Source organism: Chenopodium quinoa, unplaced genomic scaffold, assembly GCF_001683475.1.
Source record: "Chenopodium quinoa cultivar QQ74 unplaced genomic scaffold, ASM168347v1, whole genome shotgun sequence".
NCBI classification, from domain to species: Eukaryota; Viridiplantae; Streptophyta; class Magnoliopsida; order Caryophyllales; family Amaranthaceae; genus Chenopodium; species Chenopodium quinoa.
In genome coordinates, this window is record NW_018742616.1 from 2586470 (window position 1) to 2613513 (window position 27044).

Consider the following 27044-nt stretch of genomic DNA (forward strand, 5'->3'; position numbering starts at 1 on the left):
GAAATGAATTTGTAATATAGCAAACTAACAATACTCGTAGCCTCATAAGATTATCATACGGTAGAAGATTTATAATCCCTACCTTTTACAAAATATGAGTAAACACTTATGATTTATGAATAGTATGAGAACAATTATACCCTAAAAATGTTTGTTTACCCACTACAAAAAAATAGACATTTAGCAACAGATCAAATCCGTTGCTAGATTGTACTTTTCTGTAGTTAAATATAGGTAGCGACAGATTTTGAAACAGAATTACTCTATTGGCAAAACTGTTGTCGCTAAATGAGACTGGCGACGTTGTATTTGTTTTTTTTTGTTGCTGAACGGATTTTTATTTCCGTCGCTGGTTTTAGCAATGGATTATTTTTATTTGTCACTAGTATTAGCAACGGAAAAAAAAAAAAAAAAAATTCGTCTCTAAATTTAGCAACGGAAAAAATTATTTTGTGTCTAAAAGTAGATGCTATTCGGTTCGACCTCACTCGGGTAAACTCAACTCGGCTTTACATGTAAGGCTCCTTGAATCCCCAATCTCAAAATTTTAGTTTACATAATTTGTCTCTAAAGTAATATTTTACACAATTCGTTTCGAAAATAATTTAGAGACCGAATTAAAAATCCGTCGCTCATATTAGCAACGAAAAGGGAAAAAAAACCGTCTCTAATATAGCAATGGAAAAAAAAAAAATCCGTCCCTAAATTTAGCAACGAAAAAAAATCCGTTTCTTATTTAGCAAAGGAAAAAAAATCCGTTTCTAATGTAGAGACGGATTTTTGATCCCGTTTCTAATTTAGAGATGGATTTTTTTAATTCCGTCTCTAATTTAGAAACGGATTTTTAAATTCCGTTTCTAAATTAATTTAGAGACGGATTTTTTAATTCCGTCTATAATTCAGAAACGGATTGAATTCCGTTTCTATATGGACATTTTTTTGTAGTGACCTATATGTCCCTATTGATATGATGTTAATTGTCTTTAAGCTTTTATGAATAGTGTTTGGACAATTATATCCTCTAATATGTTTATTACTTATTTGTCCTCATTATTAATGTTAAATGTCCTATATTTAACTTATTAAGAATAGTATGCGGACATTTATACCCTTAAAATATTTGTTTACTTATTTTAGTCATTATGTTGTCAAGAACTCAAAGAACTTTCGGATATGACTAGCTTTCGTATATTTCCCTCATTATGTTGTCAAACAACTCAAATTATAATGGCGTGCGTATCGCGTGCGTTAGCCACCTTAATAACCTTAAAAAGATGACATTCTTTTGCGTCCATATCATCATATGTGGCTATCATCAATCAATAGTTCATCTTTCACTAGGACATTTCACTTATGTAGGTATGATAAGTCATCGATAATTCGATTTTAATTTGGCTTAAAGATAATGACACAAGAGCTTATCAAATTAGAAAACTAATACTCCCTAGTTATTAATAATGTGATCGACATAAAAAATAACACATGAATGACTAATATCGATCCAATAATAAGGTAATAACTCAATAATTACTCTAGTTTAAAAATAACCTTATTTATTTGGTCAACCAGACCAAAATTCATCAGCCAAATGTGAAAAGGAATCGACCTTATCTTAATCAAATTAAACTTAACTGAATCGGAATCAACTCGACCTAAAGTCATCCGACCCGAAATCAACCTAATTAAACCTGTTTTGAACTCGATCCAAATTTATACGAACCGAATATGAATTGATGTGAAGTTGACCCAACCCAAACCCATCCCAGACTCGACAGACCTTGACCCGAAATTGACCCAACCCGAACTAAGGCTGGTTAAAAGGGTAACCTTGAACCGAACAGACCCGACCTGTCGTGAGTCAACCCAAATTTCATATGGTTATTACCTGTATTGACATCTCTAATTGTAATACGGAGTAACTTAATGCCATGTTTGGATTAGGGGTAAAAACTAAGAAAAACATGATTAGATGTGTTGTTGTTGGGAGATAATGTGTTTATAAATGAAGTAAGGTAATTGTAACATGAGGAAAAGCGAGAGATGAAGGAGTCATTGCCCTCATAATGAGAGTAATGGTTACTTTCCCTCCGATCCCCTAGTGTAACACTATAACTATTACCCCCAAAATAAGGACAAAAACTCCCTTTATTCACCAAAAAGATTTATGTATAGCACCGGAATGTTTGGATGCACCTACCTCTATGTACACCCGGGTGTATATAAGAGATGTTGTTTCTTCACCTATCACGTACCACACCATCAGTCCATCACTATACAAAACTCCTTACAATTACACAATCACTATCTCCTCCTTCTCTATATTCACTTTCATTTTAATTTGATTGACTTTTATTACTCTAGTAATTTTTTACTCTCAATCCAAACATACCATTACAAAGTGTTTTTTCAATGACAATCTATTACCTCAATTCATTGAAAAAAAAAATCAAATTTAATAAGTTTTTTTTTAATTGTCAAAATTTAGTCAATTTATGAACTGTTTGGGTCCAATTCAGTCCATATAATTGGGCCAAGACCAAATAATTCAACTCAAGCCCAAAGCAAGGTTCAACCCTCCAAAAGCATGCTAAGGTCATCAAAATCCTAGTCAATGTGGTCAGCCCATCTGACTCCAGGGGCCCAATTCTCCTTAATTGAGTCTAGGTATAAAAGCCATCAATTACACCATTTTACATTCATGCAACTATTCATGCAACTAAAGCCTCAAGCACAAAATCTCTTGCATAGCATTCTCTCTCAATTGAACTGACTTTAGCATCGGAGGGGCCTTCCCCGGCAACCACCCCCGAGGCTAGTTTACGTGTTCTTTGCTGTGTAGGAAACCCTCAACTCTAGTGTTCTTTGGACCGAGACCAGTCTTCTTCACTTTTAAAGGGCCTGCTGAAAGTCCTATTGTTTTCATACCGAAACAATTTGGCGCCGTCTGTGGGGAAGATACAAAAATCAAGCCAAAAACTCCATCACTCCTAGTGAAGAGCATGACTAAGAGTGGCAAAAGCACCAAAAGTGCTAGAAAGAGGAAGGAAAGGGACATGATCACAGTGAGGGAACATCATCCGATTTCACCGTCACCAGAGTCGTCCTCTCCTTCCTCAAGAGCTCCCAATTCTCAGGAAAAGGAGGCTTCAAGAGCCCCCAATTCTCAGGAAAGGGAGGCTTCAGGAGACTCTTCCTCGCACCACACTTGACAGCCAACGGTTTCACCTAAGTCGAGTGGGTCTAATGCGAGGAGTCCTCCACCAAACAGCAGCCTGCGTTCTCGGTCCCAGCCAAAAGAAACCCCTTTATCGGGGCCCTCTACGAAGGAAGTGGCTAGGGCCGTGGCGGTCTGCATATAGTTCCTTAAGGCCCAAGGGGGTCAACTCCAACCAACACCTCCTGAGTCTTCATCTCTGCAGCCGAGACACCTGAGAAGGAGAATCGGTCAAGAGAAGGATGAGCAAGTTCCATCCTACAAGGAGCTTGGGAACAAGTGGCAGGAGAACACATGTAACTCTAGTAAGGAAAGGAATAAGAATCCTCACTTCTTCGACCATTCCGAAACTCGAGACTCAATGAGTTTCCGGAGCAGCAATACTACCTTCACATACGAGGAGGAGTCTGCTCGGCGAAGTGTTCATGAACGCTTAGGCTCAAGGGAGGTGAACGTGCACAACCGCCTCACCTTCCCTAAAAAAGACCGGGTCCTCACCCGAATTGTCTCGGCCAGGGACGAAAACCACTTCCACCTCTCTAAAAAGGAGAAGCGAGGTCCCTTCGGCCAAGCAAAGGGGGAAGGCAGTAATGGTCCCTGCAAGCTCGCCCTTTCAAAGTTGGATATTGGCAGATCATCTACCGACGGTGAAAATACCGGTGCACATTACTTACGTGGCACCTCGGACCCAAAGGACCACATTGCCTCTTATGAGGGGCACATGTATCTTAACCCTAGGTCTGAGGCTACCTGGTGCAAGTACTTTCCAACAACCCTCAAAGGTGTTGCACAATCGTGGATCACCAAAGGGGTAAAAGAAGGCTCTATCTCTGGTTGGAAAGACCTTTCCAACAAATTCAAGAGCAAATTTTCAGCGGCTAACCGCCGAGAAAAGACGACTGTAGAGCTAATGAGTTTGCAGCAAGCCGAAGGTGAAAGCCTCCACGATTATCTGGCTCGCTTCAGCAACGAGTCATCCAGAATTACTAGTCTGGATCAAGGCCTTGCCGTATTTGCACTACAGAATGGTCTGCAAGCTGGAAAGTTCTTGGACTTCATGGTCATGCATCCCCTGCAGACCTTGGAGGAAGCTTTGGATGCGTCGGATAAATTTATCCGAGCCGAAGAATGGAACAAGGTGAAATGTCAGTCCCAATCAGGGGCTGGGAAAGTTAAAGGACAACCGTCCGAGGTCCCGGTGCCGAGGAAAGGGAAGGCTAAGACCTCAGAACCGTCCTCGGCCGCCGAGCCGAAGAAAGAAAAGTTTGTCCCCTATGCGGGGAAATATGATTCATACACTCCCCTTACTCTTCCTCGTGCTAAGATTTACAGCACGACAAGAGACGAAGGCAGATTCAAGAAGCCTCGGCCGTTGCCACCATGGCATCAGCAGAAGGGCAAGGACCGATGGTGTGAGTTCCATGAGTCTCCTGGACATCGCACCGAGGACTGCCTTCAGCTGAAGGACCAGATTGAGGATCTAGTTCGAAAAGGCTATCTAAAGAAATACCTCGCGGATCGCCGCGAGGAGAAGAAAGCTGAAAGAGACTCTCGGTAAGATCTTAATTTTCTCCGGAAAAAAGACAAAGAGCAAGACAAGGATACCCTTGACATTCTTTCCATTTCCGGGGGAACTTCTCGGAGCGTAGTAAAACACCACTTGAGGGGTCTGACCCACCAAGTGAATCATGCTGAGCTCCGAGCGCCTCAGTCTCTGGTGCCGAACATTCTGTTCATAACCGAAGACTGTAAGGGGGTGGTGTACCCCTATGATGACCCATTGGTGATAGTAATGGGCATTGCAAACCGTAGCATCTGGCGAACCCTCGTCGACGGCGACAGCGGGGCGAATATCCTCTTTCGGGGAGCATTTGACCAGTTGAAGATGGAGGCCAAGCATCTAACTCCGGTACCTTACTTGGTATCCGGACTCAATGGCTCTTCATCATATCCAGATGGGAAGATCTTTCTTCCTGTCACCATCGGCAAAGGCCGAGCAGTGCGAAGCATCATGGTTGAATTCCTCGTCGTAGATGCCCCCTCTGTGTATAATGTGATTATGGGGAGACCCCTCATTCACGACATTCAAGGAGTTGTCTCGACGTACCATCAAACGATGATATATGTTTCGGATGAGGGACACTCCGAAAAGATTAAGGGCAGCCAAAAGGAAGCCCGAAGATGTAACCACCTCAAACCATCCAAGGGTCGCTGCAACGACCAGGATGATGAGGAGGAAAAAGAGCGGGACCGTAGTGCAAAAAAAGCCTAAAGGCTTAAGTGCTTCGGCCTAAGGAACCCCATCAAAAGAAAAATCTTTGGGGAATGAAAGGGATAGTTCTTCGTCTGAGCCGAGAGACTCAGAAGATCAGCCAGAATCTGGGAAGCTTGCTGATATTGACAGCAGGCCGGAATCCGAAGAATCCAGTGCCAAAGCTATGGAACTGGACAACCAGACATAATCAATAGATTTGGCCGAAGGAAATTTTGAAAGGTATGTCAGCATCAGATTGGGACTTGAACCAAATGTTCGTGCTGCACTAATCCAACTCCTTTGAGACAATAGAGATGTGTTCACATTCTCGGCTGAAGAAATGCCCGGGATTAATCCGAACCTCATCTCTCATAAGCTTAATGTCGACCCATTAAGCAGAAAAAGCGGAACTACTCTGCACAAAAGAACCAAGACATCGCAGCCGAAGTAAAAAAACTTTTGGATGCTGGGTTCATCGAACCTTGTCAGTATCCGAAATGGCCGACTAATATGGTGATGGTTCAGAAGGCAAATGGTAGCTGGAGAATGTGCGTTGACTTCACGGATCTGAATAAGGCATGTCCGAAAGACGTCTATCCCTTGCCGAGGATCGATCAGCTAGTCGACTCGACAAGTGGCCATGCCTTGCTTAGCTTCATGGATGCATTTTCTAGGTACCATCAGATATTCATGCACCCCGATGACCGAGAAAAAACGGCATTCGTTACAAGTTTCGTGGTGTACATTTACAAAATGATTCCCTTTGGATTGAAAAATGCGGGGGCAACATTTCTATGGCTGGTTGATCAGGTATTCGCCGAGCAAAAAGGCCGTAATATGGAAGTCTATGTTGACGATTCTATCGTCAAAAGCAAGGAAGAAAAAGACCATGTTACGGAACCTAGCTGAAACCTTTTCCACCCTTCGCAAGCACCAAATGAAACTGAATCCGAAGAAGTGTGTCTTCGGTGTGAGGTTAGGCAAGTTCCTCGGCTTCATGGTCAGTAAAAGGGGGATTGATGTTAATCTCGCCAAAGTGCAAGCAACTCTGGATCTCCCCGAGCCGAGGACTAAGAGGGATGTTTAGCGCCTAACCGGCAGAATGGCCGCCTTGTCCAGGTTACAAAGGGCTACCTTTCTTTAAAGCGCTCAAACTCCCAAAATCAAAAGAGCTCGTCTGGGGAATCGAGCAAAAGCAAGCCTTTCAGCAACTCTGTGAGCATTTGGCTCAACTCCCAACACTGGCAAGACCAGCCAAAGGAGAAACTCTATACTTATATGTGGCGGTTAGTCCGGCCACATTAAGTGCGGTGTTGCTAAGGGAAGAAGAAAAAATTCAGCAGCCGATCTATTTTTTCAGCCACACTCTGATAGATGCCGAGACACGCTACCCCCTACTCGAAAAAGTTTCATACGCAGTAGTGGTAGCCGCTGGGAAATTAAGGCCCTACTTTGATTTCCATCAAATAGTGGTCCTAACTGATCAGCCACTAGAAAAAGTCCTCGGCAAGGTGGAAAAATCCGGTAGACTAACGAAGTGGGTTTTCGAGCTCACCGAGTTCAGTATCATTTATCAGCCAAGGGCAGCTATTAAAGTGCAAGCCTTAGCAGATATCCTAGTCGAGTGTTCTTATCAAGAGACACTTGACGAAGGAAAGAAAATCTGGACCGTTTTCACAGATGGATCTTCCACCGTGAATGGTTCGGGGGCAAGGGTCGTCATAGCCTCTCCCGAAGGCAAATCCTTTGAATATGCACTAAATTTTCTTTCAAAGCTTCGAACAACGAAGCTGAATATGAAGCAGCAATTGCTGGCTTAGAGCTGTGCATAGCATTGGAGGCCGAGCATGTCTGTTTAAAAACAGACTCTCAGCTCGTCGCAAATCAGATCCGAGGTGAAAATGAAGCCTAAGAGCCTTCAATGGTGGCTTACCTCGTAAAGATCAAAACTGTTATTGCGAAGATGAGGACTTTTGAGGTCGAGCTGATCCCAAGGGGTCAGAACGCACAAGCCGATGCACTCTCCAAACTTGCAAGTTCAACTTTGACTAAGTTGAACCGATCTGTATATGTGGAGGTGCACCGAGAAAGAAGTGTGGACGAAGAAGTTAACATATGCTGCGTTGCGCATGAACCGAGCTGGATGGATCCCATCCTAGCTTACAAACTTCGGGATGAACTCCTCGAATATCAAAAGTTAGCCTCTAAGATAAAAAAGAATCAGCTCAAGATTCGTTGTCTTCGGAGGGGAACTTCTGAATAAGTCCTTCTCAGCCCCACTATTGAAATGCGTGGGTCCAACAGATGCAGATTACGTCCTTAGGGAAATTCACCTCGGCATTTGCGGAAACCACATAGGGGGAAGAACCTTAGCTCATTTAGCAGTAAGGGCTGGGTACTATTGGCCAACCATGATCGCAGATGCAAAGGATCTGGTCCGAAAGTGCGAGAAATGCCAGAAATTCGCACCAGTTATCCATCGGCCATACCGATATCTTCAGCCAATCCTAAATCCTCTTACATTTGCCCAATGGGGATTGGATATATTGGGACCATTTCCTGATGCTCCTTACCAAAAAAGATGGTTGATAGTCGGTATAGACTACTTCAGCAAATGGATCGAAGTCGAGGCTGCTTCGAACATTACAGAGCAAACTGTCAGGAAATTCATATGGAAAAACATAATTACTCGTTTCGGGATTCCGAAGGTTTTTGTCTTTGATCATGGAAGGAAATTTGATAATCTGCCGCTGAAGTGGTACACAAACCAGTTCGGCATTAAACTGGCGTATTTTGCAGTTTGTCATCCGTAGAGTAATGGTCAAGCCGAAGCTGCAAATAAGCAGATCCTCAATGCTCTCAAGAAGAGAGTAGAAGATCAAAAATCCAAGTGGATAGAAGAGCTTCCCAGAACTCTCTGGTCACTCCGGACAACAGAAAAAGAGGCAACGGGGCATTCACCTTTTGAGTTGGTATACGGATCCGAAGCTGTGCTTCCAATGGAGATTGGCTCAGAAAGTCTGCGAGTAAATCTCTTCTCAGCCGAGGAAAATGAGCAACTCATGAAAGAGTCCCTTTACTTCCTGGATGAGATAAGAGATTTAGCTCGGCATAGAATGGCTGCATATAAGCAGAGAATCAACAAATTTTGCAACCGAAGAGTCCACCAAAGACTTCTCAAAGTTGGGGGCCTGGTTCTTCGGAATGCTGCTGCTGTGCAAAAAGGTCGTATTCATGGTAAACTCTCAGCAACTTGGAAGGGGCCCTATGAAATATGTGATGAGCTTCACCCAGGCACATACCGACTTTGGCAGTTGGATGGTACCGAGCTGAAAAATCACTGGAATGCTGATGTACTCAAAAAATATCATGTGTAAATCCCTTTGGGGAAGAACAATCTATGTAAGTTCATTATCTTTAATTAATGAAAAGGCCCTTGAGCCACTATTTATTCAAATTCAGCTATATTTCTATTTTTTCTGTCTTCTATGGTTTTTGCAAAAGTTCAAGGTTTTTGTACGGCGTTGTCCGAAGTATTGCATAATGATGCATCGTACTTCGGCAAGTCGTGAAACCTTCCAAGAAGAGGATAAAAGATAAAAGCCCGAAGTATTGCATAATGATGCCTTGTACTTCGGATGAATCTATTCCTCTGGGAAAAGAGGCCATAGGCGCATTCAAAACATAGCCTAAAAAATAGGAACTGATAAAGCCCCGAAGTATTGCATAGTAATGCGTCGTACTTCGGATGAATCAATTCCGGGTGGTGATCGCATTTCCGAAGTATTGCACTTCGGATAGATCACTGCCCCGGTATCGTGCTTCGGATAGTCGTTCCCTCGGATGAATTGAAAGTGTCACAAGAGTATTTCTCTCAGAGTCTAGGGCTCTTGAGCAAGAAATCAGAGCTTTCGGAAGCATAAATAGAAGGGAAAAAAGAAAAATGAGCAGAAATTCTAAAGATGGAATATTGCAAAAATTTCACCAAGGCAAGATCCTCGGCTGTGCCGAAGAGGTAAAAGCAGTTTTCCCAGAATCTTGAAGACGTCATCTTCAGATTTCTAGGGGGGCAAGAGGCACTCACTTGGCAAGTTCCTGGCCGAAGCTTAGTACTTGGAAAAAATTTTCACAAGCTGAAATATCCGAGTAAAATGAGTGGGGCAAAAGGAATGCAAGCAGAGACAGTGCACTCTCAAATAAAGAAGTTCTCAGCCAAGTATATCTCCAAGCCGAAGTTCTACACTTAGCTAAATTTTAAAGAAATTCAAGAAAAGCAGCTAAAGTACAAAGAACATTAAAGCAAGCAATGAGAGAAGAAAGCTGAGAAAATTACTCATAAGCATAAAATGAGGATTTCAAATGTCAATAAACAACGAGAAATTCTAGAATCGGCAGCCGCCCACAAGCGGAAAACACAGCTGCCGAAGAAATGTACTTAAGCAAAAAGAAGTTTGTACAATGCAAGGCTAGCTGAAGCAAAAGAGTAAGGCAAAAAGCAGTTGCGGCATTAATTCAATTAAGAGCATATAGAACCGCAAGATTCTGCAGACGACTGCCCGAGTCCCTATGCTTCGGCATTGGCTGGATCAGAGTTTGGAGCTTTCAAGGTCTCAACAGCAGAAGATGAGACAGGGTGAACAATGTCAATCTCTCTAGCCGCATCCCCATCTTCAGCCCCATCTTCCTCGGCTTCAGCTTCAGCGAGGCGGACAAGGTACGTATCTTCAGCTGGATGGGCGACCCGCATCTTCGGATGGTTAAGGACCGCCGCCCATTCCTCGACCTGATCCCAGTTGATTTATGGGTAGGCGTGGAAGGCCAAGCGCCGAGTAACATTAAACCCGTTGTCAAAACCTTCTTCTTATTGTGCTCGGGTGTAGATGCAGACCTTCAGCAAATCATTGGCAGCCGAGAGATATGCCTTAGCTTTTTCAGCCTCTTCTTTGGCCTTGGCATCTTCCTCAATCTGCGCCGCCAGCTGATCTTTCAGCTCTTGCAGACCAGAACTCATTGAAGACAGGTCAGAGTCCTTAGCATCCAGATGGCTGATAAGCCGCTGAGTCTCAGCCTCATGATTTGCCCGCTCCATCTCCAGATCCTCGGCCAGAGCTTGCCGAGTTTTTGCCTCTATCTTCATCTTCTCCTCAATCCGAGCTTTGAAACTCAAAATGTCAACAGCGCCGTACTCCTGAATCAGGGCATGACCCTCCTCAATCCAGGGAAAAAACGGTCTGCTCAACCGTTTGGCATAAATCTCGGAGCTGAGAATCCACCTCCTTCATCCGAGAAAGGTTGGCAGAAGATTCTTCCTCTGCTTTTTTACATTTCAGCTCATACAGCCGAGCCCGGTTCTCAGCTTCCTCTGCCTTGAGCCTTATCTCTTCGTTTAGGCCAGCAGCCAACACATTGTTGTGAACAACCTGTCAAGATTGAAAAATGCATCAGCCGAGGAAAAAGAGATGTAAAAAAAAAAAGAGAGATGAAAAAAGAAGTGAAGAAAATAGGGGTTGATACTTAAAACAAATATTTGAATGTAAATTACCTACATCAACAACTTCTTATTCTCAGTAATAGGGTCTGGCACCCTCACCAAAGGTTCAGTCACTCCCGCAGCAGCGCGAATTGACCATCTCTCAACTCTCTCCAGCTCAGAAACGCTGGACAAGTCACCAAAGAGTTCAATGGATGAGTCTCGGTGAAGGTGCAAGCTATCCTTGATAGCTTCAGGGACCACTATCATAGGGGTAGCCTCAAAACCCATCTCTCCGGATTGGAAGGTTTTGAAAGAGTGCCCAGCAGATGATGGAATGTCAAACGATCTGGGACCCTCAACTCTTTCATCAACCTCCTTAAAATCATCAGGTCTCCTTGACAAAATTTGCACATCATCGTCCTTGGAGTGCTGCACGATGAGGGCATCAATTTCTCTTTGGATTTCAGCTGTGAAATCCTCGGCTGTATGTCGAGGAGACTCTGTCAGGACAGGAGGAGTCCTTTGCTGCACTTCCTCCTCCTGATGCTCAGAAGGAGGGGGAGTCTTTTCCTTAATTAATCTCGGCTTGGGTCTTGGCCAGCCGAGGTCTCTTACTAGCAGGCTCTGAAACCGGGAATTCTCCCGGATCAACAACAACTCTTCTCAATCTCCTCCTTCCAGGACCTGCCATTTCTTTCTCTGAAGAGTCGTATGAAGAGGAGGGCTTAGCTTTTTCGGCGTCCTTGTTTTCTTCTTCTTCTTCAGACTGCAGTAGAAAAAACAAGGGGGGCAAGGGGTGATATTAGTATCATCTGTACCAAAAAAAAAAAAGCAAGGCAAACTCTCTCAAAGCCGGGACTCAACACTTGAACAATTTTCGCAAAAAGGAAGTCTAAGCAGAGAAAGTAAAGCAGCTAAGGAGCCTATGAGTCAAAGCTTCATACTTAGGCAAATTTCACAAGATGAAAGGTCTGGGTGAACAGAATAAGTCAGCCGAATCTTAATACTTGGAAAAATTTTCAGAATCATTTCACAAGTTGAAGGTTCAAGCGAAATTCTAAGTTAAAGCAGAAAAGTTCAAAAGCACTTAAAAAGCTTACCGAACTCCTTAGCAACTCTTCGTCTGAAGCTGTGAGCACATTCGGCCCAACAATTGAAGTTGACGGCTCAGCGTTGTGCTCGGAGTTAATAGCAAAAACTCCAGCTTTGACAGCAGCTGCAGCTGCAACGATTTGTTCCTAGGGGACCAGCAAAAAGAACGGGTCCCTCTTTAAAAACCAAGGCTTCTAAGCAAGATACTCAGTTGGTTTAACGATTTCCAACTAAGAAGGGCGCAGCACAAGAGCCCTAGCAGATGGAGGGGTGATAGAAGGGTCACGCCTTGTCACCTTCCGAGCTGCGTTGATCCCAAGCCAATTGTATTCCAAGCTGCAATTTCCTTCGTGCAGCACTGAAAAACAACAAGGAAAGCAAAGGGTTATTCTGCATGAAGAAATAAGACTCTAACAGAAGAAAAATAAGCTAAGTAAAGACTTTCGGCCCCAACCGAGGTTCTCACCATCTTGAAACTTTCGGCTGAGGCCGACAGCAGCTAGTATCTTCTCTTTGAAGATATAATGGTAGTAGGGGAGTCAGGTCTTTGGCACCCCGTTTGCTCGACGAGCACCCCTCGCATTTGGATCACTCTTAAAGAGTTACAGCAACTCCTCTTCCTCGGCAGAATAATCATCGGGGCCGAGGACACTCATTTTCGGATCAGGCATTCTCAAATGCCTCGGCCCCCATAATAGTTCGGATGGTCCTCCTCAGTAGGAGCCCGAACCCAAATCCATTGACCTCTCCATTCCTTGTCCGAAGTGTCGTTCGGCTAAGTGGTAAAATACCCCCTCCGGGATTCTATTCTCCACCATCCAGGTCCATGGTGCTCATTGGACTGCTGGTTCGACACCAATTTGTGCAGCTTTCTGAAGACATGGATACTGGGTAGAAATCCGTAAAAGAGATTGACCCATAGAAACGTCATTACTCTTCGGATGCTGACCGGGGTTAATTGGCACAAAGAAATGTTGTACCCGTTCAGCACCTTGATTATAAAGGGGTGGAGAGTAAATCTAAGGCCAAACTGCAGCTGCCTGGTGTATACGCCCAAATAACCAGGTGAAGGCCTGTGAATTCTATCTTCAGCTACAGGCATTTGGCACCAATACCCATCCTCCTCCATTATGCTGTAGAAAATTTCTATTTGCTTAGCGAAATGATGGAGGGAATCCCCTTTGACCCACCAACTATAAGGGGGCAGCAGTCATTAACCCGCCATTTTCTGGCGGATTTTGCCGTTCCTCGGCTCTTTCAGGTAATCGCCGAGGCCCGTGCCTAGAGCCACTGGCTGAGGTTATGGCCTCCTCCCAACCTCTGTACGGCACCGAGGTCAGGGGAATTGCAGCGACAGGGGGTTCTTGAGGGGAAACCCTATCCTCTCTCCTTTGAAGTGGAGAGTTGTGGCTATGGCTAAGAGGGGGCATTCGCTGTAAAGGCTGGCTGTGCCGAGCACCCAGCACAGTCATCTGAAGATCCTGATCCTCACTCGAGGAACTCTCCCTCTCAATTCTACTTCTAACTAGAGAATTCTAGTTTCAGCAATGGAATTGCAGTGATTAAGGGCGACGAAAAGCTAGGGTTTTCAGTGAGTTCAGTAAACTTGAGGAAATTCGTGTGTTTGTGGGAAAATGATTAAGGAAAGTGGAGAGGACGCTTTTATATGAGGATTTCAAGAATCAAGAATTCTAAAAGCTTTAAACCTCAAAAACCCCCACGAATTCTTAATTAAACACAAACTTTCACACACGTTCCTAGTTAAGTACCCACTAAACCCTCAGTCTTCCTTAATTAATCTCCCTAATGGAAGTTAAACATCATTAATTTCCTAGATTCCTTCAAGATTCAAGTTGCCGTTATTTGTCCTTTCAAATTTGCAAGTCATACCCAACCCGTCTTTCAACCGAATCGGGTCTGGGGGGCAAGTTGTTTGGGTCCAATTCAGTCCATATAATTGGGCCAAGTCCAAATAATTCAACGCAAGCCCAAAGCAAGGTTCAACCTCCAAAAGCATGCTAAGGTCATCAAAAGCCCAGTCAATGTGGTCAGCCTATCTGACTCTAGGGGCCCAATTCTCCTCAATTGAGTCCAGGTATAAAAGCCATCAATTACACCATTTTACATTCATGCAACTAAAGCCTCAAGCATAAAATCTCTTGCATAGAATTCTCTCTCAATTGAATTGACTTTGGCATCGGAGGGACCTTCCTCGACAACCACCCCCGAGGCTAGTTTACGTGTTCTTTGCTATGCAGGAAACCCTCGACTTCAGTGTTCTTTGGACCGAGACCAGTCTTTTTCACTTTTAAAGGGCCTGCTGAAGGTCCTATTATTTTCATACCGAAACATGAACTATAACCTTACTTTTATTTTTTGTCAAGTAATACCTTGAATTAAATTTTATTTTAAAAATGGCACCTTGTTAATGACGGATTCCGACCGAAAAGTCAAGTTTCTAGCGTTTAACTTTTATCTTTCCACTGATTTGGGTACAATATCTTATACTCCACAAAAATGAAAATTTTGAACTTTTTACTGGTAAAGCAGAAGAAAACATATTTCAGTCTCATTAGGCAAATTTCACAAGTTCAAGATTGATGACAAATAAAGTAATAAACTACTCGTTTATACATAGAGAAAAAAAAGGCTCTACAATTTCATTATACAGTAGTTTATTAGGCTCATTATGTAGAAATTTCATTTGATTTTCGAAAGCTTATTCCTCATTTTTATCCATCCATAACACACATCGAAGACACTTCCCCTCGATGAGCAACTCGAAGGCCTTGTTGATTTCCTCGAACTTCATCTCATGCGTTACAAAGTCATCCAGTCGCAGTTTCTATTACAATAAGTTAGCAGGAATTAATGTGTCATATTTGTAAGATGATGTAGCAATTTATCTACATTCTTATCATAATTATAGGTAGGAATAGCAAAATTGAAATAAAATTGTGTGCATTACCTTATCCAAGTACCACTTAACTAGAGTGGAAATGTCAGTTTTGGCCTTGAGACCTCCAAAGAGTGAACCTGTAAGGATTTTGCCGTTGTGTAGCACGTCGTGAGAGCTGAGAGTCAATTTTGAGTTAGGCTTATCGACTCCTAGGACCACCGTCTTCCCCCAACCCTGGCACATTCAAGGCAAAAACGTTGGGCTTCCTTTTATGACATCAACTCACACTTGAAGCATAAGTAATGGCCAAGTGATCAACGTCCATATCACAACTATTACTACTATAGTCGAATTGGACTTAGGCTAAGTGGCATACATGTTAGACACCTAACATTCAATAAAATACTTGAAAATCAGAAGGTGAGTGCGTTTTTTTTCTCTTTGGGCCCTACTTCAATATTATCTTAACTTATTTTAGAGAAAAATTCGTCAAAGTTATAATGTGTTTAAGTACCTAACATGTTAGATGTTTAAAATTTGTCTTGTTATAATAATTTGATAGTTCTTGCTTAGTTGGACCTAAAATCTATCTATTAATTTTCCGTTATTAGGTTGAACAGAGAGAAGGACCTTTCTGCAGCAAGCAAAAGCTTCTTCCACCAACGACGCCATGCCCACACACTCGAAGCAGAAGTCTGCACCCCCATCTGTCATTTCGTTAATAACCTGTTCGGTATAATAGCATGTCAGAAACCACATTTCAGTATTTCACACAAACACTAGAAATATTAATTTAGGCATACATTATATTTAGAGTTAGACTTGTAATGAATAAATGAATTAACAATCTAAACATAGAAAGAACAATCAGAAAATCTGTAAACACCAGCTAGGTGAAAACAGAAAAGGAGTGAGACTGAGACCATACCTCGCTGACAGATTTAGTTGCATTTTCCTTAGGATTAACAAAATGTGTAAGTCCAAACTTCTTTCCTGCAGAAAAAAAGCATGATGAAAACGAGACTACGTTTATGAGATCATCTCATAAAATCAGTTTCAGATACAAATAAATAATAGGAATACAGGATAGATGCGAAATAAACATGCAACCATAAAGAGGGAAAGGTTACCTGTTTCAAATTTGGCAGGATTTACATCTACACCAATGATTTTAGTAGCTCCACAAAGTCTTGCTCCCTCTGCAACCTTCATAAGAACAATATGACCAAAGGATTAAGTCCTGCCTCAGCCCTTGGCTTGTCGTAAATTAGAAGCAAATAAGTTACATACTGCTAATCCGATTGCACCTAGGCCAAATATAGCAACTGTTGAGCCTTCATCAACTTGTGCTGTTTTCCAAGCAGCACCCACCCCTGCAGGTCAATTGTTCTGTCAGAAGTTGCAAATTGGAACGTGTATTTTAGGCTCATAAGAACGCGATTCCAAAGCTTACACCCCCAAATAAATGGAGAAACTTCATTCTTTCAGGTTTAGGACTTGAAGTGCTAAAAGAACTTATGTTACTGGTATGACCAAGAGGCGGACTTGATTATGATATGATAATTTCTTGTTTATGGCCCTAAATGAAGTGTCAATTAAGTGTCTATAGTCTAGGAACGAATATGGTATACAAAGTGAAACGAGGGATTCGAGTACTCCAGTATAAATTAAAATAGGGTATAAAAGCATTTAGCAAGCTAGAAATGCGAGCAAAATTACCTGTGGAAACTCCACAACTGAGAAGGCAAGCCCTGTTAGGCGGAATTCGTGGATCAACCTTGGTTACATGGGCAATATCCACAACCGTATACTCAGTGAAACTCGATACATGCAAAGAATGGTACAAGAATTCTCCCTTAGAATCTGTAAATCTGCTAGTTTCATCTCTTGGCATCATAGATGATAACTTAAATGGCAGCGTCGTACATAGATTGCTCTTCTTTGATTTGCAGTCGGTACATTCTCCACAATTTGCCAAAAATACAGGCATAACAAAATCGCCTTCAGCAAATTCTTCAACACCCTCACCTACGCTCTCCACAATCCTATATAGTGCAAGTACCAAAAACAAGTGTTAATAGCCAGTTTTCAGACTGACAATACAGTTATCTTACAAAATTTATTAAGGCATTTTCAATTCTGTGAAATAAAACTTCAGGGCATTACAACTTCTTACATCAAAAAAATCAAACAATGATATTTTGTGGTGTCCCAAAATAATAAGCTACCGTTGAAATTGTCCAAAAATTTAGAGTAATGAAAGTATTTACAACATTTTAAAGAACATGTCATTATGATAGTCAATTAGTCATGTTGCCACCATTTTGTATAGTCAAGCTTAAACACCATCCAGACATTAGACATTCAGACCTACCTGTGGATGCATCATGTGGATGAGATTCGAATTAGTGACTTTTATGTCACACTAGCTCTTGATACCATATTAATGGACCAACTCAATTAAAAACTTAAGCTGATGGATGAGGCCTAGGAATATGTTTAATACTCTATCACCTTTTTTTTTTTTTTTTTTTTTTTTTTTTGAAAGGGTTTTATACTCTATCACTTAGTAAAAGGCTTAAGGCTTATATGCTCGTTAAAAATAGTACACCATGTTTGTTTCTTTTTCTATCAGCCTTATATTGATCTCTACATTTACTTATTCTAAGAACATTCATGCATGTCAATCAATAAACAACACCTATTCGCTTGCATGTTAGATGTTAAAGTTTTTATTCGTATAAGTTGTGGATTTGGGTATTTCTAATAAGTAATAACCATACTCGTATATGAGTACAGAAAGTTGATGCACACAGTGTTTTAAAGCTAAAGTATGCAAATTACTAATTAGGCCATACTATACCTGGCCAATCTTGTTTTTTTTTAATAATTAAAAGTAGCAACCCTATACTTTTTTTTTCTTTTTTTTTTTTTACTAGAGCAATAACATATTCATTATCTTATTTTATACTTCCTTCGTCTTTTTTATTTGCATTACTTTCCTTTTATGATTGTTTTTTTATTTACATCACTTCCATATATAGTAACTTTATACTATATTTTATTGTTTATCTCTTTTACTTAAAATCCCACTCTAATTAAGTTATCATTTCTCTCTCTTATGGTCCCCACTATTCTCTTTCACATACTTTCACTTTCATGGTCCCACATTACTTTTACCGTAATAAATTATTCATCCACTCACAATATTATATTATACCAAATTCATTCTCCTAAAACTTCGCGCATTTGCAAGTGATGCAAATAGATAAAACGGAGGGAGTACCAATTTAATTTTTTTGACCAGAGCAATAATATACACCATTATTAATAATTTTGGATCTTTCAACTCAAGTTTACAAGATTGTCCCAATTTTCTCTTCATTAATGTTTGATTTCGGTATTCTTCGGCTCTTTAAATTTTCCGACCCCGTATATTTTTTGTTTTTTTGTAATCCTCACATGTTTCTCTACTTTATTTTTGTTTTTTTTTTTAACAATCACATGTTTCTCTACTATATTCTCTTATTTATATCAATTCTTTAAAACATAAGAAACGGGATATCAATACAATTTAGGGGTCGTTTGGTTTGCACGGAGTAAACGGAATGGAATGAACAAAGGGAATGAAATGGAATGGAATGAAAATCCCTCAAATGTAAGTATGTTGTTTGTGTTAAAAAAACAATGGGAATCACCAGATTCACCACCACCACACCAACACAACCCCTCTTTCTTCCTTTCCCATTCACCGTGGCTGGTTGGGATGTTCGAGGAGGCTGGCCGGGCTGACATTGCTGTCGGCGACGAAACCCAGCCCTCTAGCGCGCCTGACACCGACGGAACCCTAACCTCCTACCGCGCCTAACTCCGACTGCACCACTACCGTGGTTGGTACTCTTTCTTCACTTTCTTCTCCGACGGAACCCTAACCCCCATCCCGCTTATCCCTAACCCCTCGCCGCTCAGCCCTAACCCCTCCAACTACACGGTGGTTGACTTAGAAGGGTTTCTAGGGTCGGGGTGGCATTTTCGAGGAGAGGGGTGGCGTTTTCTAAGGCTGTGGTGGCTGGTTGGCCGAGCTGGTTGGAGTGTTTGTGGTGACTTGGTTGAGGTGTTCGAGGAGGTTGGCCGGGCTGACTAGGTGGGTTTCCGGTGAGGGGTGGGATGCGAGGGAAGGCGGCTAGAGGGTGGGGTTGCCGGTGAAGGGTGTTGTGAGAGGTGGTCATGGAAGAAGGACGAAGGAGGTGGTCATGGAGGAGGAGAGATGAGAGAGAAAGAAGCAAGGCCGGGGAAGGGAATGGAAGAGGTAGGGGGTTGGGGAATGGGATGAGAAGCTTTTTGGGTAATCAAAGGGGAAAGGAAATGATAGAAATGGGAAAACAAACACCAACAAAGGAAATGATTCCCATAAAATTCTATTCCCTTTGATTATTACTGCGAACCAAACGGCCCCTAATAGAAATCAAGGGACAATGAAACGAAGGGACTAATATACGGCCCAACATTTTACAATTCTACCAATAGTAGAAAAATACTCGAATTTATGACCCGGCCATATGAGTATGTGCATTTAATAAAGATTTTTTTTTTGACATAATAATGTGATACACATTTGACATTACACGCAGCAGCAACATGGGTCACAAGCTCACATTTTAAATAAGACAAGCTATGGCAATTATGGGTACTCATAATTTTAACAAAAAATGATAGGCGCAGACCTAACAATTTGATACCCCGTATTTGGTATATCATTACTCTTATTTAACTTAATTTGGAAAATTTTGGGGCATGATTCCCACAACTTTAGCTTGAATTTTGCGAACACACCAATTGTGAATTATTTCCCTAGCAACTCCTATCATTTACATATTGTGAATCATTCATAATTGAGAATAACTTACCATTAGTTCACTAATTTATTTTCCGTACTATTGTACTCCTTAATACATAATTTTCATGTTAGATGACCAACTTAATCAAAGGGTTAAGTTAATGGTTAAAGCTAAAGACTGGTTTATACAATCTATCACGCCCTCTTATATAAGAGTCCATTAGGTTTGAAATGTAAATGCAGCTTAGGTCTACAGTCTACTTATATCCGAAGTGAAATAAATTTCACTTAAAAAGAGGGGTAGACGAAGTTTGAACTTGTAACATTTATCACCCAAGAAGGAACAAGGGGTAGCACATGCTACCTTTGAAAAAAAAAATATTGTTCAAAGAGACCGGTTATTTGAAATAAAATACGAAGTACCAACTTCCGATCCGCTACTTTTCATTTAAAATAAAAGAGATCTGTTTTATACAAAAACAAGTCTCTAGGGTTTGTTTGACATTGATGTGATTTTCTATTTTTTGGTTTTTTGTTTTTCAAAACCATATGATATATATCATATAATGAATAAAAAATTAGTCAAACTTAATAAAATCATGATAATTTTGAAAACTGACAATAGAAAAGTGGAAACACCTTTTTCTTGTTTCCTGTTTTGGTTTTTTGTTTTCAAAAAAACTAAAAACTGAAAACAAAAAACGATGTCAAACAAGCCCTTAAGTTTTGCTTTTACCTTTTTGTAAAAAAAAAAAAAAAAAAAAAAATTATAAAAACAAACTACTTATACTTGTATTTGTGCATATTTAATTTTGTATTCATTCAATTTTTTTATTTTTTAAGGCTCTTATTTAAGTTATAAAAAAAATTTATAAAGTAATAGATCTATTATTGTTAAATTATAAATATATGTACCTATACTTTAATTAGTATAAATTACCATATCGTTTTTAAGCATATGAATAATAAATACGGAGTACATATAAAAGTATATTATTAAACATATAGAGTACTTTTAAATTTGATCATTATATTATATTGATAACTAGATTATAAATAATTATTCTATATTTGTAAAATGAAAATTTATCTACTAAAATGAATGTTTAAAATTTAAAGGCTAATTATTAAATGATACTCCGTAATATAAGGACGTTTTTCCAAAGTGAGCCAATTTTGGCAAATATTAACCAAAATGGTTGCGTGGCAAAAGTATTTACCAAACTAAGCTTCCAGGCTAAAACGCTGTCTCGGTCAGCGTTTTATGCCTGGGTTTTTTTTTAAAAAAAATCAACCTAAAAACGCTGTCTGGGACAGCGTCTTTGTTGTTAACCTTTTTTTTAAAAAATTTTGTAATTGCCTTTTATTTATAAAAATGTTTTTAAAAAAAAAAACAGTTATACCAAAGATGTTGTCCCATACAGCGTTTAACTCTGGAACTATAAACGCTGTCTCAGACAGCGTTTAAGGTTATTAATGAAATGTTGTATGAGACAGCGTTTCTGTCGTTTTTTTTCCCTCCAACAGCGTATTTCATTTCATTTCCTCCTCCTTCATTCTCAAACCCCTTCTTTCCCAAACTCTAACTTAATCCCCCTCTCTCTCATACTTGTGCTCCTCCGTGTAGACCGCCGCTGGCGCCGCCACCTCCACCGTCGCCCGCCGTCACCTCTACCGTCGCCCTCCATGTAGCCCACTATACACTCCCCTCACCCTGAAATAGGTATTCATTCAACTTTCTTTGTGTTTTAAATTCTAGGGTTTATGTTGGTGATTTCTAATTTTTTTGGAATTGGGTTAAAATGTTGATGAGGTTGAGTTGTTAGTGTTAAAAATGTTGAATTGTTAGTGTTGGTATTGTTGAATTATTAGTGTTGGTAATTGTTGAATTGTTAGTGTTGATAATGGTAGTGTTGATATTGTTAGTGTTGATAATAGTTTGGATAATATTAAATTGTTGTTGTTGGTTTTGTTGAAAATTGTTGACAATGGTTGATAATTATTAGGTTTTGAACAACTGTAATTACCTACATTGTTGTGTAATAATGGTGATTTAGGGGTTCTTAGTAGTTAATTTGTAGAGTATGTAAAATTTTTTTGTTTGATTGTGGTGATTTAGGGATGATTTAACGGCTTTACGTAAAATGTGTTTTGGTTGTTATGTAGAATATGGCTGGACAAAATGTAGCGTTGTTATGTCGATGGGGAGGTGAAATTTTGTGTAATGGATCAAATGTGGAGTACAGTGGAGGGAATATGGACCTTATAACACTTGAACCGAACATGACTGTGATTGATCTGATGAATGAGGTTCACAGTTGTATTGGTTCAAACCCTATGACTGTTGAACTGAACCTTAAAATGAGGTGTGATACTGGTCATGGGGTGCAAGTGTTACCTGTCTCTACGAACATACATTTGAAAGGTTTGAGGAGCATGGTAGGAATGAAGGGTTTTCCCAATGAGATATATGTAGAAACAGTGCCTATATGTACCCAACAAAGTACTCGGGCAGAACAGTAAGCTACATATGTCTCTGATTACAACACCGCGTCCTTCCAAGAGCCCGCAAACCACATTCCATCGAATGCATATGGGATGGGTTCTTTCACTCGAATGATGCAGGACGACCAATTTCACTTGCCTTTTAGTTCTCATATAGCTTCACCAGTACATGCGGGGGGACGCGTGACAGTGTTCGGCCAGCCTGCTCCGTCGTCATCGAACACCGTGGCATCTTCGCCGATGCAATTGCATAGCTACTCTCCTATGCAAGGTGATGATGGTTCACCGTTTCGAGAAGAGCCAAATCATTTTGATGATGTTGTGAATAATGAATTGTCGGTGTATGATGTGTATGCGGAAATGGATGATGAGGACGAGAACGGAGAGGGGGATGATGAACCTACACAGGTGGAAGATGGTCAGCCGTTGGTTAGAACTCCCATACCTTGGTTCAGTGAGGTACCCGAGAACTATGAAGTTGATCAGTATTGGGCCGAATCGGGTAGCCACACCTCTTTTGTTCCCGGGGGAGAATTTGAGAAGGGAATGTACTTTGAGAGCAAGAAACTGCTTCAAGAAATGGTGAAGATGTATTCTATTCAGAGGAATCAATTCTACACCACAGTGACCTCAAATGATGGTGTCCTACATCTGCGATGCAAGAAGAAATGTGGTTGGATGCTACGGGGTACCAAATCGAGTGAGCACTCACGTGGTTTTACCATAGTCACGTACAAAGGCACACATCGGGAGACATGTATCATTGAAGTACTATCTAATGATCACCCACACTTGGATTCGTCCGTAATAGCCGAATATGTGAAGTCCTTTGTGCGGAAAGATCCTTCGTTGAAAGTGGAATTCATACAGGAACTGATCTCGAAGCAATTTCATTTCGATGTCCCGTATCGACGAGCGTGGTATGCCAAGGAGAAAGCTATAGCTGAGATATTTGGGGATTGGGAGAGTTCATATGGCAGACTTCCCCACTTCATGCAAGCACTCCTACGGTCGAACCCGGGAACATGTGTCGTATGGAAACACAAAGCTTTAGTGGATGGTGTATACTACAACAACATGGAAGTGTTTGAACGAGTGTTTTGGGCCTTCGGTCCTTGTATCAATGGCTTTAAACATTGTATGCCTGTTATCTGTATCGATGGGACGCACTTGTACGGGAAGTATAAAGGAACACTGTTGGTTGCTACGAGTGTTGATGCAAGCTTCCAAGTATTTCCTATTGCATTTGCGGTGGTTGAAGGGGAAAACACTTCCAGCTGGTCTTGGTTCCTAGGTTGTATTCGAGATCGTGTCACGCAACGGGATGGCCTTTGTGTTATTTCTGATCGGCATCCTGGGATCATTGCAGCAATGAATGATCCTAATGTCATATTTAACATAGTTTTGTGTTTTGGTTTTGAAGCTATGGGCTTGGGAGCACATCCACGTAGGAAGACCAGGTAGGCCTGCTGTACATCGTCCGGGGCAGCAGGACCAGGATGACCAGTATGAGCCGTACATCGCTCCGCCTCGCCCTGCAGCTGATGAGGCTTACGGTTGCAGGTTTGTAACAATTGTCATTTTTTTTTCCCATATACGATTTCATTTTGTAAACATACTTACCAAATTTGTTGCCCCAGGTGGATGGTCCCCAGACTCACACAGGCACATGCGGCGACGGGTCTCCCATACTACCGAGACGCCCTTGATCGACTCACTGAGGATCAGGTACAAACTCTGAAGACATTTGTAATCATTTAGGTACTGTGTATACTGATTGTGGACTAACTTATTTAGGATGTGTTATTGCAGATCACATGGGATCCGTATGTACCGGAGTTGGTAGATGTCATGCCTGCACATCTACTGGAGCATCAGGGAGAGTGGCGTGCCCGGGTCCCCCTGATCTGTTTCGAGGTTGTGGAGAGTCACCTACCTGACCGCGTCATGCGACAGTTCGGACTGCAGCAGCCTATTCCCCAGAACTATGACATTGTCGTGCGCCTTCACGACATTGACCGTCGGGGAAAGACGGAGACAAACTAGGCACTGGAGCATTGGCAGTATCTTCAGCTATGGGAGCAGCGGTTGGGTCATGTCGCTCAGGGTTATCCCATGCAGGGCGTTATGGATCATGACGATCCGTACATGGTGTGGTATAGGCTTATCACACGCCGTTTCATTAACCCCAGCTACACACCACCGTCCACCCATTACCACCCGGCACATGACGTCATTAGCGGATATGTGAGTTTCTTTTACTATACTTATCATCCACATTTTTTAACTTTTTTAAATATCATGTACTTGACTGATCGATGATTACTACAGGCGGCGGATATGGTGGCGATGTATGATGCATTGTCCCTCGCCCTTACAGACGGACCCACCAGAGCCCAGGTCCAGCGGATGCGAGATATGTCCGCGACTTCCTTACGCAGACATGGTCACGGTCATCTCATCCAACAGCGGGACGGTGATGATGGTCACTCCATCCATTCGCGGTTCGACCCCGGCCAGAGTAGCAGTGGAGGTGATCCTACGTCGCACACAGAGGCAGAGGAGTACATCTTCCACAGTTCTGCACCCTTCAGAACCCAGGAGGACGCATCGTCCAGCCAGCTCACTCCCCCCCCCCCCGCGCCGAAACCCATTCACCACCATTCACCATTACACTCGGCGTCGTCCAAGACGAAGGGACGACAGTGAGGCTAGGGAAGGGTTACACCAAATTGATGAGTAGTGAACGTATTGTATCATTGTTTTGTCCTTTTTCCTGGAATGCTGTATATAACGATTGCATTATCAATATAAGACATGCTGGTTGAATGAATCTGTTTGTGTTTTGAAGTTTTGTTTGCTTATTTATCCAAATCGGATTTATGTCAGTCAAAATAGATCCTTCAGGGCTAATGTACATTAAACAACAGACATTTGGAATCCATAGTCGAAAATGGGGAAGAAAGGATGGCCCGTGGTGGTTAATGTGGTTGTTCATGGTGGTTTTAGTGTTGTTGGTTGTGGTGGGTGGTTATCGACGGTTGTTGAATGGTTGGGGTTGGTGGTGGAGCTGGTTGAAGTGTTGTTGGAGGTCAAAAGTGGTGGCAGATGGTGGTCGATGGTGGGGGTTGTTGGTGGATTGTGGTGGCAAGAATCATGGCAGGGGGTGGTGGGTGGGGGCAGAAGAAAGTGGCAGATCAGTGGCAAAAGGCTGATTCTGCTGCTGTTTTGCACACCAGCAGAGAAACGCTGTCCCAGACAACGTTTTAGGTTGAAAATAAGACGCTGTCCGAGACAGCGTTTTAGGTACAAGGAAGTTTGTACATAAAGCGCTGTCTGGGACAGCGTCTTTGGTATAACTGTTTTTGTTTTTTAAAAACATTTTTATAAATAAAAGGCAATTACAAATTTTTTTTTAAAAAAAGGTCAACAACAAAGACGCTGTCCCAGACAGCGTTTTTAGGTTGATTTTTTTTTTAAAAAAAAACCAGGCATAAAACGCTGACCGAGACAGCGTTTTAGCCTGGAAGCTTAATTTGGTAAATACTTTTACCACGCAACCATTTTGGTTAATATTTGCCAAAATTGGCTCACTTTGGAAAAACGTCCGTAGTATAATATATATTATAGTAACTCATTCTATTTTATTTTAATTGTTCTATGCTACCTCTAATTAGAAATCATGAATTCGTCACTGATGTAGTACGGTAGTAGCAAAAAGAACTCCGTATAGATGAAACATGTGACTTTACCCTTACTAACCAAGACCAGTAGATGCGGTCAAACATAAAATTCATATGACTTACCATAAATTACCACTTTATTTATTTATTTTTAAAAACCATAAATTACCACTTATTCTCTCCTTGCATGTTCATATTCAAGTGATCAGAATTTTACTGTATAATTTTAGAAGAAAATGACCTTTTTTCTCCATACACCCCTCTTTCTTCTTCTCCACCCCCATCCATGTGACCATCCCAAAAAACAAAATAAGGTAAAATCAAAGAAATGTAGGAAATATTAATGGCAAATAATGAATGAACAGAAGAAAGGTGAAGAAAATTACCCAACAGCTTCATGACCTAAAATTCTTGGAAAAAATCTAGGAGGATCCTTCAAAATAAATAAAATCACATAATCAGCAATATAATCACAATAGATATATAATCGATCGGTGTTATTAATGTTTAGTTAACGCTTAGTGTTACCAATGTTAAGTCAACGCTTAGTATACGTCTACCTTCGGTACATAATTGAAATGCGATAACAAAAAAATTTAAATCATAAAACAATGGGAAGTAGGAAATAATATATACTTTCAAGCTCCATAAGGTAAGATCGCTGTGACAAAGCGAAGTACACAGAATTTTAATGCGAACTTCATTTGATTTTGGTGCTGCAACTGTCACTTCCTCTATCACTAACGGCGTCCCTGCTTCCCTGGCTACCGCAGCTGCGTCGTTTCAAACAACCACAACCATAAACGACGAGATTAATTTAATTAGCTATAAACTGAACATTTATTATTTGATTAGTAATAGTTCATATATTATTTTGAGAATGATATTTTGGTATGAGTTTACATACCTTTGCAAACAATGGGCTTCCCAATTGATGATGAAGATGGCATGATAGATGTTTTTTAATTTCCAACTGCTTTTTTTGGGGTTAAAATTTTGAGGCTTTGGAATGTTGATGTTGATTATGAGATCTCCTGCGGAAGAGGGTATTTATAGTATGGGGCCGTCTGAACATGATACAGCTTTG

At 41.2% G+C, this 27044-nt stretch overlaps 5 protein-coding genes across 6 annotated transcripts; 3 read left to right on the plus strand and 2 right to left on the minus strand.

Annotated features, from left to right (window-relative positions):
• Positions 1–5006: 5006 nt before the first annotated feature.
• LOC110721306 lies at positions 5007–5486 on the plus strand. Its single transcript, XM_021900443.1, has one exon. It carries the CDS (start codon positions 5007–5009, stop codon positions 5484–5486), a length of 480 nt encoding a protein of 159 aa, XP_021756135.1.
• Positions 5487–8467: 2981 nt separating this feature from the next.
• Positions 8468–9040, plus strand: LOC110721307. The gene is made up of 2 exons (XM_021900444.1): positions 8468–8789; positions 8973–9040. The coding sequence occupies exons 1-2, from the start codon at positions 8468–8470 to the stop codon at positions 9038–9040; spliced, it is 390 nt and encodes a 129-aa protein (XP_021756136.1).
• A 992-nt stretch (positions 9041–10032) lies between these two features.
• Positions 10033–13162, minus strand: LOC110721308. The gene is made up of 8 exons (XM_021900446.1): positions 13096–13162; positions 12282–12391; positions 12042–12179; positions 11573–11707; positions 11059–11481; positions 10742–10888; positions 10357–10656; positions 10033–10251 (listed from the first exon to the last, which is right to left on the minus strand). Exons 1-8 carry the CDS (start codon positions 13160–13162, stop codon positions 10033–10035), a joined length of 1539 nt encoding a protein of 512 aa, XP_021756138.1.
• A 1443-nt stretch (positions 13163–14605) lies between these two features.
• Positions 14606–27002, minus strand: LOC110721625 (alcohol dehydrogenase-like 7). The gene is made up of 10 exons (XM_021900813.1): positions 26865–27002; positions 26594–26730; positions 26344–26390; positions 16652–16977; positions 16223–16305; positions 16063–16138; positions 15861–15925; positions 15563–15658; positions 15002–15166; positions 14606–14878 (listed from the first exon to the last, which is right to left on the minus strand). The coding sequence occupies exons 1-10, from the start codon at positions 26905–26907 to the stop codon at positions 14753–14755; spliced, it is 1164 nt and encodes a 387-aa protein (XP_021756505.1). The 5' UTR covers positions 26908–27002; the 3' UTR covers positions 14606–14752.
• Positions 21308–25620, plus strand: LOC110721624. Of its 2 annotated transcripts, XM_021900811.1 has the most exons (3): positions 21308–23837; positions 23915–24002; positions 24087–25620. In XM_021900811.1, the coding sequence occupies exon 1, from the start codon at positions 22368–22370 to the stop codon at positions 23736–23738; it is 1371 nt and encodes a 456-aa protein (XP_021756503.1). In that variant the 5' UTR covers positions 21308–22367; the 3' UTR covers positions 23739–23837; positions 23915–24002; positions 24087–25620. The 2 variants fall into 2 exon arrangements, with proteins under 2 accessions (XP_021756503.1, XP_021756502.1); XM_021900810.1 differs by having other exon boundaries at positions 23915–25620.
• Positions 27003–27044: the final 42 nt, after the last annotated feature.

Coding starts and splice junctions, on each gene's coding strand:
- LOC110721625 (XM_021900813.1), bottom strand. CDS start 26,907: ATGCCATCTTCATCATCAATTGGGAAGCCCATTGTTTGCAAAG. Junction 26,391..26,593: donor TTACCTTATGGAGCTTGAAA/GTATATATTATT, acceptor TTTATTTTGAAG/GATCCTCCTAGATTTTTTCC. Junction 16,139..16,222: donor TAGGTGCAATCGGATTAGCA/GTATGTAACTTA, acceptor GTTCTTATGAAG/GTTGCAGAGGGAGCAAGACT.
- LOC110721307 (XM_021900444.1), top strand. CDS start 8,468: ATGGAGATTGGCTCAGAAAGTCTGCGAGTAAATCTCTTCTCAGCCGAG. Junction 8,790..8,972: donor CCGACTTTGGCAGTTGGATG/GTACCGAGCTGA, acceptor TTTTTGCAAAAG/TTCAAGGTTTTTGTACGGCG.
- LOC110721306 (XM_021900443.1), top strand. CDS start 5,007: ATGGGCATTGCAAACCGTAGCATCTGGCGAACCCTCGTCGACGGCGAC.
- LOC110721308 (XM_021900446.1), bottom strand. CDS start 13,162: ATGGAGGAGGATGGGTATTGGTGCCAAATGCCTGTAGCTGAAGATAGA. Junction 12,180..12,281: donor CTCCATCTGCTAGGGCTCTT/GTGCTGCGCCCT, acceptor CTGGTCCCCTAG/GAACAAATCGTTGCAGCTGC. Junction 10,657..10,741: donor ACCTTTCTCGGATGAAGGAG/GTGGATTCTCAG, acceptor GCCCTGATTCAG/GAGTACGGCGCTGTTGACAT.
- LOC110721624 (XM_021900810.1), top strand. CDS start 22,368: ATGGGTTCTTTCACTCGAATGATGCAGGACGACCAATTTCACTTGCCT.